This window comes from Pleurodeles waltl, chromosome 4_1 (assembly GCF_031143425.1).
Source record: "Pleurodeles waltl isolate 20211129_DDA chromosome 4_1, aPleWal1.hap1.20221129, whole genome shotgun sequence".
NCBI lineage: Eukaryota > Metazoa > Chordata > Amphibia > Caudata > Salamandridae > Pleurodeles > Pleurodeles waltl.
In genome coordinates, this window is record NC_090442.1 from 999349234 (window position 1) to 999370660 (window position 21427).

Consider the following 21427-nt stretch of genomic DNA (forward strand, 5'->3'; position numbering starts at 1 on the left):
GTAGAACGTACAGCAAGTTGATCAAAAGATTCCATATTAATCGTCGTCAGTGGAACAATCGCAAGATCATCATCCACCCTCCCCAAGCTCGGAGAGGAAACAGTGTCAGTGAAAATCACCTGCAGCGGGACTTCTTCCCCAGTAGTGAGAGGGATTCCGGAACTACTGGGTGTCCCTCTTGGTCTGCTGTGCAGAATCGACCACATGTTGTAACTTGACATTATCAATGGAAACAAAGCGATTTCCTTTGGCCCCTCGCAGCGGCGGTAAAATAACACAGTTCTCGTGCCGCTTACCCCCAACACAGGGACAGGTGCTCGATAAGAAGGACCAAATTCTTTTTTAACTGCGACCTTTTCACGCACTAGATCCCCAATCCTGGGTATCCAACCAGTAGGTGTTACTGGCTCATCCTTAATTCCTGAGGAGGCAGCACTGGCAGAAGAGTTATCTTCACGGAATTGTTGTAAATCCTGCAAAACAGTGACACGATCATTTATGTCAAAGGGCGTATCTGCCGCCTCCACACCAGGACCATCTAGATCAGGAACATACATTTGTGTTCCAAACAGGCACTCATATGAAGTACGACCCCCCAGTGACCTTCTAGGCAAGTTATTAAGTGCTCTCTGTACTCCATATAGGTGGGCTAGCCAACCATGACCCGTACCTATAACCCTGGCCGTTAAGGACTGCTTTAAATCACGATTTAAACGCTCCACAACAGAATTTCCCTCAGGATGAAATGGAGACGAGAATTGGAGTTGGACCCCCAACGAAGCCATGGTGTCTCTGAATGCCTTAGAGGCAAAAGCAGGGCCCTGGTCCGAATGAAAAGCCGCAACTGCAAATGTATCGACAAAGATGCGCAAATCTTTAATAACAGTTCGAGCGTCAGCCGAGCGTTGTGGCCATACCCACACAAATCTGGAGCACGAATCTACAGCAACCAATATATATTTGTATGCACTATCTGGTGTCAGCGGACCACAATGATCCAAGTACACACACTGTAAAGGTTTATTTGAAATCAGAAGGGGCGTCTGCTGCGGGTGTCTAGCCGACGACGCTTTAACTTGTTGACAAACGTCACAACAAAGGACATATTGCTTCGTCTCTTTATAGAGACAAGGCCACCAGTAACAAGCCTGTAAAAGCGAAATCGTGGCAGCCACCCCAGCATGTGCAGAAGCCACCCCCTCATGTGCTGCAGAAATTAATCGAGGTCTCTCAATTTTATTGGGAATTTCACGTACACCAATGCCTGGAATTGTAACAGAAGCATTCAGCGCACCATTCAAGCAGTAACTATAGTTAGAAGGAAATCCTTTAGGAAAGGGCGTGCCATCAGCCGTAGCCTTTATGGCAGCCGAAATTTCTGTGTCTGGTTTGGAACTCGAACGAGTCACTGCGGCCACAGTGGCGACAGCCACTGCAGATTTTGCGGCTTCATCAGCCAAAGTATTCCCAGCAACGTGTATTCCAACGCGCTGGTGTCCAAGTGTATGCACAACATGGACGTTAGGAAGCGTTTCCTTCAGATCCGCAACCTTACCCCACAACATTTTATGTTTAATGGTGTTGCCTTTAGAATCTCTGAACCCATTCATCTTCCAATAGTGTAGATATTCATTGAAAGACTGTACACAGTAGTAGGAGTCACAGACCAGCAAGGTTAAAATCGCCGGATCCGCGTGCTCCAACGCTAACAATAGAGCTTTGAGCTCAGCCAGCTGCGCCGTGCAATCTCCCAAGGTTTTAGTATAAGTATGTCGGGGGCAGAACACCTCCCCCTCCATAGTGCCGCTCACCACCGCACATGCAGCAGAATACTGTTGTTTAGTCCCAACCGCTGGTTGCGCAGAGCCATCGGTATACATGACCACTTGATATTGGTCAATAGGCAACGTACCAGCAGGAACAGGGTATTCCATCTCATCTTGAAGAAATTCTTGAGTCTGCAGTTTAGGGTCAAATACATAATCTACATCAGTGGCTGTCAAAGACGTAGCCCATTGTATCCATCGCAGGTGCAAAGCTTTCGAATTTGGAACACTCGCTTTTGTAACTGCCTCTAAGGCCGGAATTGGGGAAACGACAATGATGCGTTGGCCCTGGGCAAGCGGTCTTTCTTTAATAACAGCCATCTGTACTGCAGTGAGTATTTTCTCAGTCTGTGCAAATCGTTGTTCTGCAGCAGAATACAAGTGAGACTTGTATGCAATCGGGACTGTCTCCCCCTCATTAAAGGTGACATACGTAAACCCAACAGCCCCAGGTATCACCCTGATGACTAAATGTGTCTTATTGTCCCGTGTGTGTAAGTGTTTAACTGCTAAGAGATCATTCTGTAACTCCCGCAGTATGTGTGTATGTCAGTCGTCCAAAATCTACTCGAAAAATTTGGGCGAATCAACTCGTATAAGGGTTTTATACGCGTCGCATAATCAGGAATGTAAGTTCTGCCAAAATTCAGAAACCCCAACAATGACTGGAGCTTCCGAACCGTATTAGGAGGCTGCAATAAAGCACATTTCTCCAAAAAATGTGGCGCTAAGCTCTTGCCCTCACTCGACAACTCATATCCCAGGAAAATGACGCTGAGGAAGGCAATCTTTGATTTCTTAAAATTTAAATTATAGCCAATATCAGCAAACCCCACAACAATGCGCGATACACGCTTTAGATGTTGCAGAATTTCATCGTCTGTCAGATATATGTCATCCACATATGATAACGTTTCAGGGTCGAACTCATGCAGTATTTCAGTTACAGGAGCCGAAAACAGTCCTGGGCTATTCTTATACCCCTAAGGTAAACGACAAAAATTTTCTGAGAGCCAAACGCACTGAAACTGGTATAGTCCCGACTTTCGGGCGCTATATTCTGGCAGAAAAATCCATTCGAGATATCTAATGTTGTCTTGTACTTCTTACGTACGATATTATTCATAAGCGCTGCGCTATGTGAATTCTGTATTGCATATGTGCGTGTATGACTATTCAAATGTCGGTAATCCACCACTATCCTATATGAATGGTCCGGTTTAGCAACCGGAAATAAGGGATTATTCATCGGCGAGACACAGGGCTCAATTACACCCTGGTACTCCAATTGTGTAAGAATTTTCCTAACCGATGCCCTTGCTTCAAATTTGATAGGATACTGCGGTTGTGGCTGAGGTTCGCCCTTTATCGGAATTACATGATAAGGTGATTGTCTATCCCACCCCACGTTATTTCTATACTGGGCGGGAGCCTGTGCTAGAGCCCATGATTTACTATAGGACTCCGCTAGTTCTCTCGGAACAAGTGGTGAGAAGGAAGGTGTAATAACCTCCTCCCCAACCGGACAGTCGCGAACAAAGTGAGGTGGCCAATCCTGTTCGGCCAGCAGAACATCATATGATTTTACCACATGGTCCCAAAAAATGGCGTTTATAATACGGTCAATGTCCCCTTCCAATCGCAGAGTCACTTCATATACTCTATCAGGATCAGAGACTCGCATATCCGCCGTCTGTATGAAGTCATCAGTTGCTTTCACCTCCAGATGCTCTAGAAGACTCCGGCGAACTATTGTGACCTCTGCCGCGCTGTGTAACAGTGCTAACGCCCATGTCTTGTTCGTCAAGAGAACTCTCTTCTTGAGCGGCATGTCTAACTGAGACTGCTGCCACTTTCTTCTTTTTAAATTGCTGTTTTTGTTGCAGCGGTTTCTCTTCTTGTTTAATAGAAACCTCCGCCGAGCGTTGTGAATCCTGTCTCGGTTTCACGTACTCCGTCCTCGGCTCTGACCGCCCACCTCTCTCACTTCTCTTTTCCGAGGAGTCCTGAAAGGAACGAGATTGGCGTGTATCAGTATATTGATATCTATCAGGCGTCTTCAAAGTATCCCTATTCCTGAGATTATACTTATTCTGTGGGGTCTCCGGTTGCGGAGACTGCCCACCATCCTTTTTAGGTGTTTGCTGTTTCTTTTCCCAGTGCTTTTTCGAACCCTCAGGTTGTTGCTGTTTAGCATTATCTTTATTATTCTTACCCTGTAACTGGGGTTTCTGTGGTCTAGCACCTAGGCTATCTCGACCAATACTAGAATATGTTTCCACTATTATTCTCGGAAGTGCCCGCTCCTGATTAAGCATCGGAACATCCCGAAGACGCATTCGCACTGCTAGTGCTACTGCCTCTCCCTTGAGATTACTCAAAATAATAGAAGAAACTGTGGCAAAATTGCCCAGCAACTGCATGCCCAAATCTAAGGCAGGGGCAGCCCCATATTCATCTTGAATTTGTTTAAGCACGTCCGGTAAATTAGCTAATGTCGGTGTACCGTGTGCCGTAGTGTAGAGCGCGGCAAACACCGTGCCCCAGGTATTACAAAGGTCCACCGGAGGAACCATCCCATACGGCAAACACATCGTCAAAATTCTATGTTTATCCTGAGGTCCCGTATGGGGAAATACTGCTTCCAGCGTATTAATTTTTTGCGCCAGCCAAAATTGAGTCTCCTCTCGTTTAGCCGGTACTTTACCCATAACTGAGTGTACAGTGGCCAGATTAATACCCGGAACCACTGCCTGTGGGTGCGCTGGAGCAGCACGCGCTGCATTCATATTTAGTGTCTGCATGACAAACTGAACTAATCGTCTATATGTAGCCGTTAATTCTGTATATAAACGACGAACTTCAACCACTGCCAATTGAGCAACCGCAGGATGAGGTGTATATGTAGCCAATAAAGGCCAGGTAGGACCATCATTACTCAGCGGACCTAACCTAACTTGTGCTACTGTGTGTGGGAGGGCGCCATCAAGCCAATTATGGTGTTCTTGATAAGATAGAGGTATTTCTAAATAAGCGTAAGCCCTGTATTGTCCAGGGACATTCACAACAGTGTATTCGTGAAAAGTATTTGTACCCCCATCCACTGCTGGAAATCCGACCCAAGAATAAAAAAGTTCCGTTCTATAGGCTGCATGGGCGTCCACCACAAAAGTGACTGGACCCCCCTGGACCGTCAGTCCATGTGCCAACAGATGTCCTGTGAGCGGGTGACGCATATTGATTGCTATATTCACTACATTGGGATTCGCCATTTATAAAAAATAGCTCCAGGTCAGAGAAGGCACACCAATATCAGGGTTTTCCTTTCAAAGTTCAAGATTGAACAACCAACCACTAAGCAATAGGAAGCACCTATCCCGTGGCGGCGGAAACCCTCAGCCCCACGGACATCTCCGTATACGGAACCGAGGAGTCAAAATATATATGACACCAAGAGAGTCAGTCGGACCTAAACATTAGAACCAGACCAAACGTTGGCGGCGCCATGTCGCGTGGGCTCTCATTATTCTAAATGAGACTACTGGATTTCTAGGCAGCAGGATCGATAACGGTGTGGGGGACTGAGTCTGACCCACGTGTAAAGAACTCTGTCACCCTAAATCCGGTTTTTGCTCCGGCTAACTAGCAGTGCCTCATTTTTCCCATGAGGAAGGAATGATTTGGCAGCCGAGCACATGACATCTTTGGAACTTCTCAGGGAAGTCGTGGTCACTCAGATCCAAACCAACTCTCTTATTTCCAATATGATCTCATATACAAATGACAAAGACAGTATAAGTTTTATATAATATTTTAATAAAACAACTGTATTTTAGATATTAAGGCGTGAGCCGCAATAACCAGAACGATACAACACAGTAGGATTGAAATAGTCACCAGGAGAGTAAAACATAAGAACAAAGCTATCATATTGTCTAACAGTTTCTACTCTCCCTCTGCTTGTTCTATTTAGAGCACAGCATGTTAAGCTTCTAGCTTGCCTGTCAGAATCACTGTGGAGACATCAGCCCTCATACCTGAGCAAAGACCTGTGATCTTGGTTCAGCATCTGCAACGAGGCAGTCAGCGTCTAGTTGTGGTTCCCTGGTCGGAATCTCCCTCTTGCGTGTATTGGGACAAGGAAGTGATTTTATAACTAACATGTCATTGTGATCACAAAATGTCCCTACGCAGGAATGCCAAGTCTAAACTCCTACCACGTCTATCGGCAATGTACCAGACTGTATCCTTGACTGAAGCACAGAGTAAATATGTTATGGAGAACTCCAGTGCTGAAGTAGGCAAAACAGTGTGATATGAATAAAAAAACAACACCGTAGAACTGGCTATTTGAAAAATAACAGTACGAAGCCTAATAAAAAGCATGTAGAGCAAAGTGCACAGAGGCTCTAAGCTGTCAGCAAATGAATAAAATATATTCAGGGCAAAGTGCATAAAGGCCTAAAGCCTGAAGCTAAAGCGCAATGAATACGTAAAACTGACCACACTACACTGCTGGCATTCAATGCCAATCCCCCGGATCTGCCATCCTTGCCTTTACACTGCTCCTCCCCAGCAGATTGCACTACTGACAATGAACCTATGGAACAGAACGACCAAGGGGCCCAGTAATTCTGGACTTAATATGTTTAATATGCCACTAAAGGTTTACACTGGTGGACAACACCCTCAGGCCAATGGAAAAAAACACCCCTGTCTAACCAGCTGACATCAAACCTTGTGGAATTGCCGTAAGAAGCCCAGACTTGCATATGCTAAACTCTCTGTTGCAATACACCAGCCCATGTTTGAGAACCATGATTCAATTCCACGTACTGTTGAACCACCCTAATCAACGTCCAAGGTCTCTACACGCTACTACAGACCCAATATTCCCAACCATTGCGGGACATGTGGGGGGCCTGGTCATTTCATATGATACGGTAACATGAGTTTACCTCTATACTTCAAAGAGATCCCCATGATCAGGGTGAGTTGATCCATAATCTTTTTACAGAATCATCAAACCATCAGGAAGCTTCACAATATATGGATGAATGCTCGTTTCTGACCATTGCCTTTCATCAATTGCCCTAGAAAATGTAAATGTTTGTATGCATGAGCAAGAGATATGTGAAGGAAGTTTTTAACTGGACCAGACTCAGCTCTGAGTATTTTTTCACCTCCTTATTGTACAGCCAGAATTCCTCCCACTCCATATCCCTAAAGGGGCCTAGTTCTACCTCCCATTTCGAGTCAAAGTGTTTTAACTTGTTTGGGGAGTGCTACTTCACTCATACATGTCTTGGTCATACCAGATTCAAACTCTGTTACAAGAAAGTCATCAGTGTCTTTTCTGTATATATATATATATATATATATATATATATATATATATATATACATATACATCACAATCTGAATAAGTAACACAAACATGAAAATGTTGTTCATTATTCCAGGGTGAAAACTGTTTTATTATAACATACACTAATATAGTAACTATTTTTGAAAGAATGTGTAACAAATTATGCTTGAAAAAGGCAGTCATACTTACCAAACCCCATATTGCACCTACAGATGTTGCAATAATTGTAGCTGCTCTAGGTGTATTATACATTAGCGCCAATTCGCCAAAGCTCCCTCTGTTGTCGTAATTGCCAACACACCTCCCAACACCATCAGATTTTACACATATATCATAAGTTCCCCTGTTGATGAAATTTGATAAATTATTTGTAAAGTCAAAGATAATCCAAAATAAAATATAACAGGAACATGCTGTCGGCCACAATTAAAATACACCATGCTGCACACTCCTACAAAGAGGTTTAACTTTACCACACAATATGTCATTAAAACTTATTAACGTTATTTCTGTCGAGCAGTTCAGCAGTGCTGAATGACTCTCCCCTGCTTTGTAGTACAGGACTTGTTCTGATGCAAAAACAGGCTTAGGGATAGTGACTAAATTCACAAATTAGCAGGTTGTTTACCAGTAACTCTGGATCGCAAAGAGTTGTGGCACATGCATTTATCACTTGTTGACTCTTTTTCTCCCCTTGAGGCAGAAATTTGCACATAAACCAGGTTAAATTTGTTTTGTCAACCTTTTTATAAAGATATAGCCAAGTATCACTCATCTTATGAGCAACAATGCCTAGACTATTTCATGTTTTAGGCAGGAAAGTACCACTCATCATCTCTGGATAGGTATTGTAGTGTCTTGCATGATTTGAAATCTTTCTGGCTCCCATGGACTCTAGATCAGTGTATGACGTAATTTACAGAATAGAATGTATGAAAGTTTTCTTTGGACTGTTGAAGTTCTCAGGTTCATGCAGAGGAATAAAGATGTGTGATTTACAGCTTCGAGTGTGCCTAATTATTCAAAGGTATGCGGCTGGGAAAGACGCTACAACTGGCAACGGGATAGTGGAAAAGTGACCTAGAAAACAATAAAGTGCTCTCCTGGAGAGTTTGCCGTGGTCTAAGCAAACTGCTTGTGTGTGCCACATGTGCCTTCATTGAAGCACTGAGTCAACGGTTGGCGTATGTGACGTTAAAGTACATCCCCAGCCTTTGTGAATCGTGTAATTGGAAAGACGGCTTCACAGAAAAATCTACATTTCGTTGGTCAAGAAACTGTGACCAAGATCATCCAAAAAGGTACCACAAAAGTTATACAGTGTACGGAGCGTTAATGCTAAAGGCAAATTCAACAGGTTTACTAAGCACAATTAAAGACAGTTATCAGATACCAAACAGCACTAAAGGCAGATCAACCAGGTGTAAGACAATACAAATGGAAATATAAAAAGAATAAAGTAAATAACTTACCATGCCCGGTAGTCAGGATCATCACACTACAGCTGACAGTGGCCCCAAGAGGAGAGCCCAGGGGTGTGCTAAAGTAGGAGTCCATATTTCCTGCCACTAGAAACTCAGCAGAAAAACATTCTGCTGATGGAGCCCACCAAAGATGACCCCAAGGCTGGCCCACTGCTGGGCCATGGCCGGGACATCAATTATCTTGTATAAATATTACTTCTTTGGTCTCACTGGATCAAGGATATTGTGATGGCATGCCTAGTCAGAAGGTACAGCAGCAGCAGGACTGGACTGACTGGACCTCAACCAGCAGGCCTACATTGCACGTCCTCTATTCTATGGGGCATATTTACAAGCCTCTAGCCCCAGATCCTGATTTCCAGTCCGAGACGCTGAGGAAAGTCCCAATCCCCAAGTCAGTAAGTTCCACACTGGTTTACAATGCTGCTACCTTCCTCAAACTACCACCACCATCCAACACTGCAAAAAACACAAAATATTGACGATAGATGGACTGCCTGGATAGAGACATTTTAATATGTCATTGATGCACTTGAAGAGATTGATAACAGGAGGATTATCAAATATCTCAAAAATCTTGCTGCTGATGGTCTGAAAAAAGTCATAAAAAATGCTGAGAACTGATGACATACCATCAGATTAAGAATGCTTTGAATCTCAAATTTAATCCAGTACCTGGAGTTCATTATGAACGACATCTGTTCAGTCAAGAACGTCAAAAAGTTGGTGAAACAATCGATTAATTCATGGAAAGACTCCACACAATCATCAAACACTGTAAGTTCAATTAATTAAATGATAAAGAAACTATGCGGCTTACAGTGAGCGAGAGATGCTTGTCCGATTAATTCAGACAATAAATGCTGAGAAAAACTCTTAGTCTGGAGTGAGTGCTGATGGCTGTCAGAGCTGAGGAGCGTGCGGAGAGACAAACTGCTGACATGGAGGCCAGAGGTGCTTAAAGAGAGTCAGTCATGAATGTGAAAAGTAATTCAAAACAAAAGGCTGAAGGACACAAAGTGATGTCTACATTCAAAAAGAAGTTGTGTTTCAGATGTGGATTTGCGTTTCCACAGAAAGGCAAGTGTCCTGCCATTGGTCAGTTATGCAAAGGCTGTGGTAAAGAGAACCATTCTGTCACGATGTGCAGAGCGAAGGAAAAAGTAAGAGTGTCACGGCGTGAAGACAAAATGGCTGCCAGAACGTTCCAGAAGCAATGTGCACCCACAATGGCCAAGCGGCGACATGAGTTGAGGCAAACAGATATTAAACGAAGTCGATAGTCATCTAAATCATCGTCAAACAGTTCTTCAGCCTCAATAATAAGTGAAAGTAAAGAAAGTGATTGTGCATGTCAATGCTTACCTCAGAAAAACATGCATATGTCAGACTGGTTGCCTATGAAATGAAAGGTCAGTCAAAGAAAAGTCGACATGTCAAAATAACGAAGACATACAAAAACTGTCCAAAGATTATGCTGAAAACAAATGGATGTTCATTATTGGTAGTGGTGCTTCAATAAATGCAATGCCTGAAGACAAGTACAATAAACTGTCTCCACTACTGTGGCTCACACGGTCTAAGACCAAAGTCTACACTTGGAACTGCATCAACACCTATGAAAAGTAAAGGTCCATTTATAGTAACAGTAAAACATATAAACAAAAGTGCAAGCACCAATTCATGTACTTCAAAGTACAGCGGCAAGTGCCTGTTTGCCCAGTTTAAACACGGCTGCTGAGATGGGTCTGATTTCAGTGAATTACAACATGAATGCTCATCACGAAATAGTAAGTCAACTCCCTTGATTATTTCATTCATTAAGAAATTTAAAGACTACAAAAGTAGAATTGCATAATAATGAGGATGTCCGTCCTGTTGCTCTGAGACATAGACGAGTTGCTTTTCCTTTCCAAGAAGCTGTTGAAGAAGAACTTGAATCGTTAAGCATGACATTATTGAATGTTCCACTGGTCCAATGCCATGGGTTTCTCCTATCGTAGTAGTGACTAAAAAGGACCATGAAGGAGCTGTGCGCATATGCATTGACATGCACCAGGAGAACAAAGCAATTGAACAAGAGCCACATACAGGTCCACACATTACCAACATGATTACGCAACTCAGTGGTGACAAAATCTTCTCTCAACTTGATTTGAATAAAGGTTATCATCAGTTAGAACTAGAGGAAAACTGGAGATACATTACAACCTTTGCTACACATATTGGCTTGTTTAGATACAGGAGACTTAGTTTTGGTGTGTCATCAGCTGCTGTACTTTTCCAAGACATATGACGCTTCATAGAACCTGTTGTGAATGCAATTAACTACAGCGATGATGTACTGGTTTTTGCAGATACACAGAAGAAGCAAGATAGAGCCCTCACACACGTATGTCAATTACTCAATGATGCAAGGTTGAGTTTAAATGCAAACAAGTGTGAGCTCAATAAAACAAAACTGAAATTCTTTGGCCATATATTTTCTGATGGGGGCAAGATACTGCAAAAGTACAAGCTTTAACAAATGCTGAACTCCTCACAAGATAGTTCAATGGTACGTTCTTTTCTTGGAATGGTCAGATACTGTCCACAATACATAAAGTACTTTGCCACTGTCAATGCGCCATTAAGAGAGTTAACCAAAAAATGTTTTTTAGATGGTCACAAGAATGTGAAATGAGTTTCAAGAGAATTGAACATGCAATAGAAAATGTCACAGAAATGCCACTCTTTAATCCAAAGCTCCATACAGAGATTGTAGTTGATGCTAGCTCCGTTGGGTTATACTTACACAGCATAGTGGACGCTCAAAGGCAAGACGACATACTGTGGCGTATGCTAGTAGAAGTTTACTTACAAATGAACATGCTTGCTCACAGTCTGAAAAGTTACGTTTGGCTGTAGCGTGGGCTTGTGAACATTTCCATTTATTACGGAAAACCTTTTAAGCTGGTGACTGATCATTAAACCTTGCTGACTATCTTTGGCAATCCAAAAGCTAAGATGCCTCCTTGAATTCAACGATGGGGACTATGATTGTAGGAGTATGATTATACAATTATGCATCATACAGGAAAGGATCAAAATCCTGCTAACTACTTTTTGAGAGTGCCCATTCAAGGTCATGGCACTCAATCCCAGACAGCTGAGGCCTACATCAATTTCACTGTCAATACAAGCACACCAGCTGTTGTTAGCCCAAACTGTAACTGCTACGAGTGATGATAGTGACCTGCTTAAATTGAGAGACATAATTACACATTAGTTGTGGAACAAACAAGTTCGACCTCTCAGTAATCTTGGTGAATACCAAAAGTATAAGATGAATCATCGATAACTCAGGAAGGAGTTATTCTGCAAGGATCGTGGATCCTGATTCCAGACAGTCCGCAACAAAAGTTGATAGAAGTGGCTCACAAAGGATATTGTGGTATTGTTGCAACCAAGAGAGCTCCCCGACACAGAGTTTGGTTTCCATACTTAGATGAAAGAGTTGAAAAGGAACTAAAGGCCTGTCACATATGAAACACCTGTCAACCAAAGTACTTTAAACATATCAGAACGCCCTAAACATGCCTGGGAGAGAATAGCCATTGGTTTCCTTGGTCCACTTGACAATGAACATCATTTAATGATGAAAATAGATGAATATTCATGTTTTCCATTGGTCGAAGGTCTCTCGTCCACAACACATAAGCGAGTAATCAAAAAGTTTGATGGCATATTTTATTTGCAACATGGGGTTTGCCAACTACTGTGAAGTCTGACTATGGTCCACCATTCAACAGCAAAGAATTCAAAGAATTTCTGGAGCATCTGAACGTAAAGCATCAAAAGATCACGCCATTGTGGCCACAGAACAATGGACTTGTTGAGAGTTTTATGGGTACACTGAAGAAAGTAGTGCCGTGTGCAACTCTGAAGAAGCTTAGTCTAAAAACAGTACTGAACTCTACTTTGCAAGCTTATTGTTCAACACACCACTCAACTACAGGTGAAAGCCCTGTGACTTTGATGTTCAGGAGAGCAATGGCAGCCAAGATACCCCAATGTACCACAAAGAGAGATACTAATGAAAATCTGATTTGTGTGAGGGACTTGGGCCAGAAACAGAAAATGAAAATCTATGCAGATGAGAGGACATGCGAAAGACCTTTCATTCCAAAAAGGGGATTTGGTGATCGCTCAAAAGCTACGGAAGAGAAAATCTGATGCTCCTTACGATGCTGAACTTTTCAAGTAGTGTCTACTAAAGGACACATGGTGACTGCCCGCCAACCAGGGAAGACCCTTTACACAGACTCTTCTCACTTCAGGCCTGTGTTTCATCAGTCTTCAACTCAAGATGGTGAAAGAAAGACTCAGCTTGAAAACAAAATGACTATTGCTGGTTCCTTACCTTCATTGGCAATTCACAACATTGAAACAACTGTTTACAACTTCCAGTAACCAGATCGGCTTGACAGATCAAAGCACCAAGAAGATAAATTGAAAAGATTTAATTGTACATGTTTTTATATATGTAGAAAAAGTAGCAATTTTTCATTTAACAGACCGGGAGATGTAGTCTTTTGCATAATTCAGAACAGAACCTTTCTGGATTTCCGAGGACTCCATATCAGTGTATGACGTAATCACTAGAATACAATGTATGAAAGTTTGTTTTGGAATGTTGGAGTTCTCAGGTACATGCAGAGGAATAAATATGTGTGATTTACACATCCGTGTGTGGCCTAATTATTCAGCGGGTACCAGGCTGGCAAAAGACACTACAGGTGTGTGGTGTTTTACATGAGCAAAGGAATCCCACCAGTTGCGCACACCACTGCAGTCTCATTCCTGTGGGTAAACCTCTTTTACATCAAGGGTACGCAACATTTGTTTTTAAATAACCTTGTGTGATGAGGGCCAAGGTGTCTTTCCTCAGTTTTCATATTCCATAACCTTTAGTTGAAACTGTTTTTCAGAAAAAGAGATGAAAAATTGATTACTTGAATGAAAGAAAGGTTTGTGAATTAATTGCTACAGATAATTAACTTGTTTATTCCCTTCACCAAGCAGTGAATTTAAATTCATATGCTATTCATTTTTCCTATGCAAATAGAAACCTATGAGGAGGTAACTTGGGAATTCTACGCAGGAATGAAATGAGTTCTAAAATACCATCGCTAGATATTCTCCATGGAATTTTGGGGGCCTCTACCAAATGATCTGTTTATAAAGGGACCAAATTAAGAATGTAATAATATAGTTTCCAATTATATTGGATGCAAAGCCATAGAAATTAATGGTAAAACTATTTGCTTTAATAAGTCAGAATTACACATGCAACTAACCTGATTTTCTGAGAGCAAAAGAGTGTTTAACAACTGGGAAAGACTTAGTTTTGCATTTATACATGGGTTTCCTCACGAAGACTGCATGTGAGCAAATTTAAGACTGTCTGTGAGGAATGAGTGTTACAAGTCAGGAATGCCCAGAACGTTTGTGCACCCACACAAACATACATGTTTGTGGATATTAACTAAAGTTTTGTGACCTGTTCCCACCTTGGAAATGGTCAGGAACTGCGGTTTGTAAAGAAGAGTGGTAAATCCCTATTGACAGTGGAAAGCAGAATGGATCTCCTACCAATACTGGTGAGGTATGAGAAAAGTGGTTTCTCCACATGCGAAACAATTTTCCTATTGAAGCTTAAAATAGAAGAGTTAGTAAATGCATTTGTACTTTCTCTGAGTTTTTCAGACGTGAGAATGTATGTGTATGTTTTCTGCTGCAATGGGAACACAAAAAGGTTCTGTGATTTTTCTTGTGAAGCTGTAATTCAAGCAAGATTCCAGCTATAACCTAGAAGAATGTTACCAATGTAAATCTTCACCCCACAAAGTCAAAGATCTCTTGGTCTGAATCTACTCACTTTAGAAGGTGGCCCATAGTGTCTATATGCAGCTCTGAAGACTAACTCACTGAACATTTCAATGCTTCGAGACCTGACACAATGGGTACATGCATTATCATTCTTTTTCTATATCTGCTCATACGTAAACAGTGCTATTCCTTTCAGCTACCTTTGGATTAGATATGCTGAGAATCCAACAGCCTATCAACTATTAGGCAGCTCGCATTCACCAGCATACAGGGGAATTTTTCTCTGCTTCTGTACTGATGATGAGGATTTACAAGCCTCTCTGCCAAATTTAGTTTTATATTGGAGGGAGGTCTGTGAATTCAAAATGTATTGCTTGCTGAATGGTATCCTATTCTATAGAGGATGAATGAGTTTTGTATTTTGTAGATATTGTGTATCCTTTCTGGAAACAAATCAATAGAAAGGGTTTTGTTGTTTGGGGGTACTATAGTCATGATAAAAGAAGAAGAGAAAAATTTGTTATGACATGTGTAAAAAAAAAAAAGAACACATTGGGTGTTGCTATCATTATTATTGTTAATATTATTGTTAGACCTGGCATCCTTGGCGTTGTCTCCCCTAACTTTTTGCCTCTGCTTCCCAGGTTGTTGACTGTGTGCTGGACTCTGTTTTTGTTACTCTGGGCACTTTACCACTGCTGACCAGTGCTAAAGTGCAAGTGCTCCCTATGTGAATTTGTAGGTGTAACTGGCTTTTCCCTGATTGGCCAATCTGATTTACTGGTAAGTCCCTAGTAAAGTGCACTAGAGGTGCCTAGGGCCTGTAAATCAAATGCTACTAGTGGTCCTGCAGCACTGATTGTACCACCCACATGAGTAGCCCTGTAAATATGCCTCAGACCTGCCACTGCAGTGTCTGTGTGTGCAGTTTGCACAGCCAATTTGCCCTGGCAAGTGTACCCTCTTGCCAGGCCCAAACCTTCCCTTTTTATACATATAAGACACCCCTAAGGTAGGCCCTAGGTAGCAGGGGCAGTGTATGTTAAAGGTGGGACATCTAATTGTGTGTATTTACATGTCGTAACAGTGAAATACTGCTAAATTCGGATTTCGCTTTTGCAAGGACTATCTCTCTCATAGGTTAACATGGGGGCTGCCTTTAAATATCCTTAAAGTGCAGCTTCCCTTTGAGAGCAGATGGCAATATGGAATATAGGGTCTCTGAAATCACAATTAAAAAATACATCTGTTAGTGAAGTTGGTTTTTAGATTGTTAGTTTGAAAATGTCACTTTTAGAAAGTAGGCATTTTCTTACTTTAACCATTCTGTGACTGCCTGTTTGTGGATTCCCTGTCTAGGTCAAACTGGCAGTTGGGCTGTTTGTGAATCTCCTCTAGACAGTGACACAAAAGGAGCTGGGGTATAGCCTGAATATCTTGATGAGCCATCTGAACTAGAGTGGTAGGGAGTGGTGGTCACTTACACCTGAATGGGTTGTGTCTGCCCTCACACAATGCAGTCTCCAACCCCCTGGTGTGTGTCTGGGGCCTGGCCTGGGCAAGGCAGGATCCTGTAAACAACAAATACTTTATTTTAACGTTTGCCTACTTCAAAGGCAGAAAGGGGTATAAGTAGTGGACCTATAACCCATTTCTTCAAGATCACTTCTGGAACCAAGTGGAACCTGTGCCAGGAGAATAGCTGAAGAGCTGAGGAGAAGTGTTGACCCTACCTGTGACTGTGCTTTGATGGGCTACCCTACACTTTGCTGCTTCTGCCTGTGAAAGGGAACAAACATTGGACTTTGTTGTGCTTGAGAAGACTCTCCAAGGGCTTGAACTGAGTTTGCCTCCTGTTTTGAAGTCCCAGGGCCATCAAAGACTTCCTCTGTCAGCACCTGGACTCTCTGTAGATACTCCTGCCCTGCCAAGTGGTGCCCCAACCAGTCCCTGGGCCATTGGAAGATGAAGATGGCAGAACAAGGACTGAAATCCATGCACAGAACACTGTGCAGGAAAATGTTTACTGCACCATCTGCAACGCAGCTGATAAACGATGCCCCACCCACTTTTCAGCTGAAAAAGACACTCCACCTGCATAGCGGCTGGGAGATCAATGCATCATGATTGAAGAAACGATGCAACACCCGCTTGCGCCTGCTGATAACTATGCAAACCCCACACAGTGTGATTTTCTAACACTGTGCGACTGGATTTCTCACCCATCACTGGGCGTCAAAGCCATTGTGAACCTGCGTGGATCCGAGGTGCCCTGTCCGGAAATCGACGAATCGCTCTCTTGCAAGGGAGACAAATGACGCATCGCCTACCTGACCAGAGAAAAAACAATGCACATCCTCACTTACGAAAAAGGAATTAATGCATCGCTAACTTTTCCGACGTTTCCATTGTTTTTTATGGAGTAAGACACTGAGGTCCACATTATGACTTTGACGGTACAAACTACCTACTGCTGCGGTGACGGCTGCCAAAAGACCATTGCGGTGGCTACCATCCGTATGCCAGATTATGACCAAAGATGGACTTCTGCCACAAGAATATATGATACGGCCTGGCGGTGTTCTGCTGGTGGGTGCTGCTGGTGGTAGCAGCGCCCCCGTCCCGTTCCCTGACGGAAGACCAGCTGGATGAAGGTAAGTTGAGGTTCCGACAGGGGAGGGAGGTTATGTGTGTGTATGTGTCAGTGTGTGTAGTGTTGTTTGCATGGGTGTATGCATGTGTGTGAATGGGTGTAAGAATGTGAATGCGTGTCTGCATGTCATTGTGAATGTGTGTACGGATATGTGCGAGCATGACTGGATGTATGCGTGTATGAATGCATGTATGCCAGTGTGAGTGAGTGGGTGTATACGTGGTGCGTGTCTGCGGGAGTGTGCATGTATGGGTGGGTGGAGGATTGGAAGGGGGGAGCGTGGATGGAGGTGGGGGTGGGGGGCGTCTGGGGAGTATTTGGGGGGAGTGAGCCACCTACTAGTGACAGGGAAGGAGTTCCCTGTCACTGGTAGGGCCTACCACCATGGTTTTCATGGCGTTGCTAATGCCACGAAAATCATGGCGGTAGGCTGGCTCATAATGCCGCCGACAGTACTATAGCAGCAGCCCGGCTCGAGATTGATAACTGTGGCCCGGCGCCTGCTACCGCCATGGTGGTAGGAATGGTAAATTAACCAGCCAATGTCATAATGTGGCGGTATATACCGTCAGCCTGTTGGTGGTACTACCGCCATCTTATCACCTACCACCGGGGTCATAATGACCCCCTTATTCTTTTGAAAACTCATATCTTGACTTGTGTATGTTGGATTTTTTTTGTTTTGGTCTTGGTTGATTTAGATAAATATTGCCTATTTTTCTAAACTGGTGTGGTGTCCAGTTTTTAGTGTTTTCACTCTATTATTGTGTGTGTTTGTACAAACACTTTACACATTGCTTCTGGATTAAGCCTTTCTGCTTGTGCCAAGCTACCAAGGGGGTGAGTGGGGGTTAACCAGGAGTGTTTCTCCTTTGCCCTGACTACAGTGAGGGTCCTTCCTTGGACAGGGGGTAACCTGACTGCCAACCAAAGACCCCATTTCTAACAATTATTATCATTATTACTAATATTATTTTCATTATTATTACTACTAATACTAATACTAGAACATCTTATAGAGCGCCCTCCAAATTGTAAGGTATCCTAGTGCTAGATAATCTGATTCTCTTCGAACTCTTAATTCACTATGTGTATAGCAAGGTCTTCTAAGGTATGTGGAGAGGCAGTAACAGATCTGTCTTCCTCTAGGCACTGCTAGCAAGTTCCAAATTTCAGCTGACTCTGATGTAAAGGAACTGCCACCTACCTTTACATAGTGAAAACTCTGTACTGAACCCAGAGAAGCATCCAAAGAATGCAATTGTTCTGTTTAGTAGTAGAATTTGTTTTGAGGATAGAGAGGACTTCTTCCATGAACAACTCAATAGGCTATGTAAAGAGATTTAAAACTAACTGTTTTTGATATTGGTAGCCAATGGAGATTGTTTAATGCAGCTGAGGCCAAAGATGTCCTAGGATGCTGCAGGTTCAATCTTCCTCCTGCATTTTGTTTCCTCTGTAGATGCTTACTCAATCCAGCAGGAAAGACGAAGAAGAGAGAGTTACAATAGTCCAGGTGACTCAGATTTAGTGTGCGGACTACTGCATTTTGTTTTCTCTATAGATGCTTACTCAATCCGTTAGGAGATACCAAGAAGAGAGAGCTACAATAGTCCAGGCAACTAAGAATTAATGCGTGGACCTCCAAAAGTCAAATTTTAGCAAGCACAAGAGGAATAATTTTATACAAAAAGTGCATCAAGGTAAAAGAAAACGCAGATAGATGATTCACCTGTTACCAAAGATACTTATTGTCTAAATGAATACCCAGATTATGCACTGACACCAGTAGACATGGAGCTGATCCTAAGAATATAGGCAAAAGATTGGAAAAATGTCACTAGAGGCTACACAGGCCAGAAAAAACACAGAACCTCTGTTTTGTCAGCACTGAATTGTGATGGGTCATCTGACAGCCAAGTTGCCAGAACCTGCATAGAGTTCTCAACTGAAACTGAACAATTGACTCTGAATCTGACAAAGACTTGTTGAATGAAATTAAATATTGAAGTTCATTGGTGTAGTTCTTAAATGTAACCTGAAGGAGTGAATCAACTGGTCCAACACCTGCAAATAGAGTTTAACGACTGTCGGACTAATCGAGGAGCCTTGTGGGACTCCCTGTGATATGACCTTAAACTCTGGATGTTATAGAGGCATATTGTCCAGTGTGATCTAGTCTTGTGGTAAGATTGTATCCACTGTAGAGACTCGTTTTGAATACCCACCTCCAGAAGACTATGTGGAAGTCTCTGACGACTGTGTTGCACGCTGGTAGAAAAACAAAAATGTAAGTATGGCAACCTGGGGTACACTGACATAATTACCAGTGGTGCAACAAAACTTGAGGGCCCCCCCTGCAAAGTACATGGAGGAGGCCCCTCTTTGAACTCACTCAGGAGCTCTCATGCTAGGGTGCTGCGCTTAGGGGGGCCCCCTGGAGCTTTGGACCCCCCGCACCACAATGGACACAGGGGCCTTAGTTACATCCATGATAATTTCCAAGATTCCGGTGTATAATTCACAAACTAATGTTGTTTAAGTTATATGTATGCAATAGTTATCATGTCCACCATAAAGCAAACTTCACAACCTTTGTGACTCCAGTTTCTCAGTAAAAGAGGACGAGTTAGTAAACTGTTCTTCTGTGGCCCTATAAGCCTAGCTGACAGTGAGGCAAATTTGATTGTAATGGTCACTAAAAGACAGCTGCATAATTGGCAAGAAAAACATCATCACCTTCCTTATACATGGTGGCGTTTGAACTAGGATCCCAACACCCGACCACATTTATGTCTTGTTTTATTGATCAAAGTAATTGTCAGTAACAGAAAACGATGCTGTGTGTATAGTGCTTTGAATACTTCTCAGAGGCCCCCAAGACGATGGACTACATACTAATGCAAACTAAAATACTTCAACATGGAATCACTGTACAGTTCCATTCCAACTCCTCAGCAAATGTAACAGACCAACCAATGCAAATGGAGTGGCCCATTCAGGGTCAGACTGGGACAAAAAATAGGCACAGGCACCAAGATTAAAGTACTCCATATTATCAAAGCATATAGCTTAAAAAAGTGTTTATATCCGGGAAAACAACAGTAACAGCTGTTCCAACTGGCCATAAACCAGTCCAAAACTGCTAAAAACTGGCTCATGCACTGATCTGTCAGACCAGGCCATAAGGCGTTGCCTGACTGCCCTATAGGCCAGTCCGACCCATGGCCCATTCCATATCAAAAGGGCATAAAACAGGTCTCTTTTCTTGTCATTTTCATTGTTATATATGCCAATTAGTTTTACCAGTTATTCACTTGTGTAATTCCAAAAGAAATTCAGTCACTGACTGTGAACTAAATAACATACTACTCACCCCAGGCAGGGGAAATCCTGAAGAAGTTAGTGTGGGGATTCCAATATTCTTAAACGTCAACAACTATCTTCAGAGCCTGTACTCTAAATGCCACAAAGGTGGGAAATTCAGTGATATGAGGTCATCCTCAGGGCTACATTCTGTTTTGCCAACTAGACTCGCAAAAGATAATTTCTCAGTAGACTTACAGTCAATCAACAATCTGTCTATATGAATTACAGGTCCGCTTCTCTCACCGTAACTGCTGGGCCGTGCTTCTCGTCGTATATTATGCATTTCACCACTGTGACTTTAGGGGCTGCACTCCTCTTCATTTATTCAGCCTTTCTCAACTACAGTCACTGAATTTCCCACCTTTGTAGAGGTTGAAACGTGTCGGTAACTTTGAGCTCCGTAAAGGGGGGAGAGACCCTCTTGTCCCCTAAAAACTATGGCAATTTATATTCTGGGATTTCAAGGACTCTATCAGCCATTGTGATTGAGACATCCCCAAAATTAGTTCCCTTCTGCTGAGCTATGCTAGTGGGACTTGAAAAGTATCTTTACTAACCCGGGAGTTACCTAATGGGTAGTCATGTGAACTATTTTCCCGGCCGACCTCAACCATAATACTGAATATAAGTTTAGATCTGCAAGTAGATTTGTCTGAAAAATTGATCTTTATGTAGACATTTGTCTAATATGTTATGTTTAATTGAGTATGAGAAATGCAACTTTAGTGTATGTCATTCCTTTGTGTTATCTTTTATTTGTATCATTGTTAATGTGGTAATAGGTTCTTCTGGTTGTTGTTTTGTGTATCAAAAAAGCCTTTTAGAGCAACTGATAGAAGAAGTAGACTAAATAAGG

At 42.6% G+C, this 21427-nt stretch overlaps 1 protein-coding gene across 2 annotated transcripts in view; it reads right to left on the reverse strand.

The window, feature by feature from the left end:
* PRKAR2B (protein kinase cAMP-dependent type II regulatory subunit beta) overlaps positions 1-21427 on the reverse strand; it is a 511441-nt gene that overhangs the window by 127981 nt on the left and 362033 nt on the right. For both annotated transcript variants that reach the window (XM_069229843.1, XM_069229844.1), the window contains exon 6: positions 7384-7537. In XM_069229843.1, coding sequence (XP_069085944.1) covers positions 7384-7537 — 154 coding nt within the window. The remainder of the gene's footprint in view (positions 1-7383; positions 7538-21427) is intronic.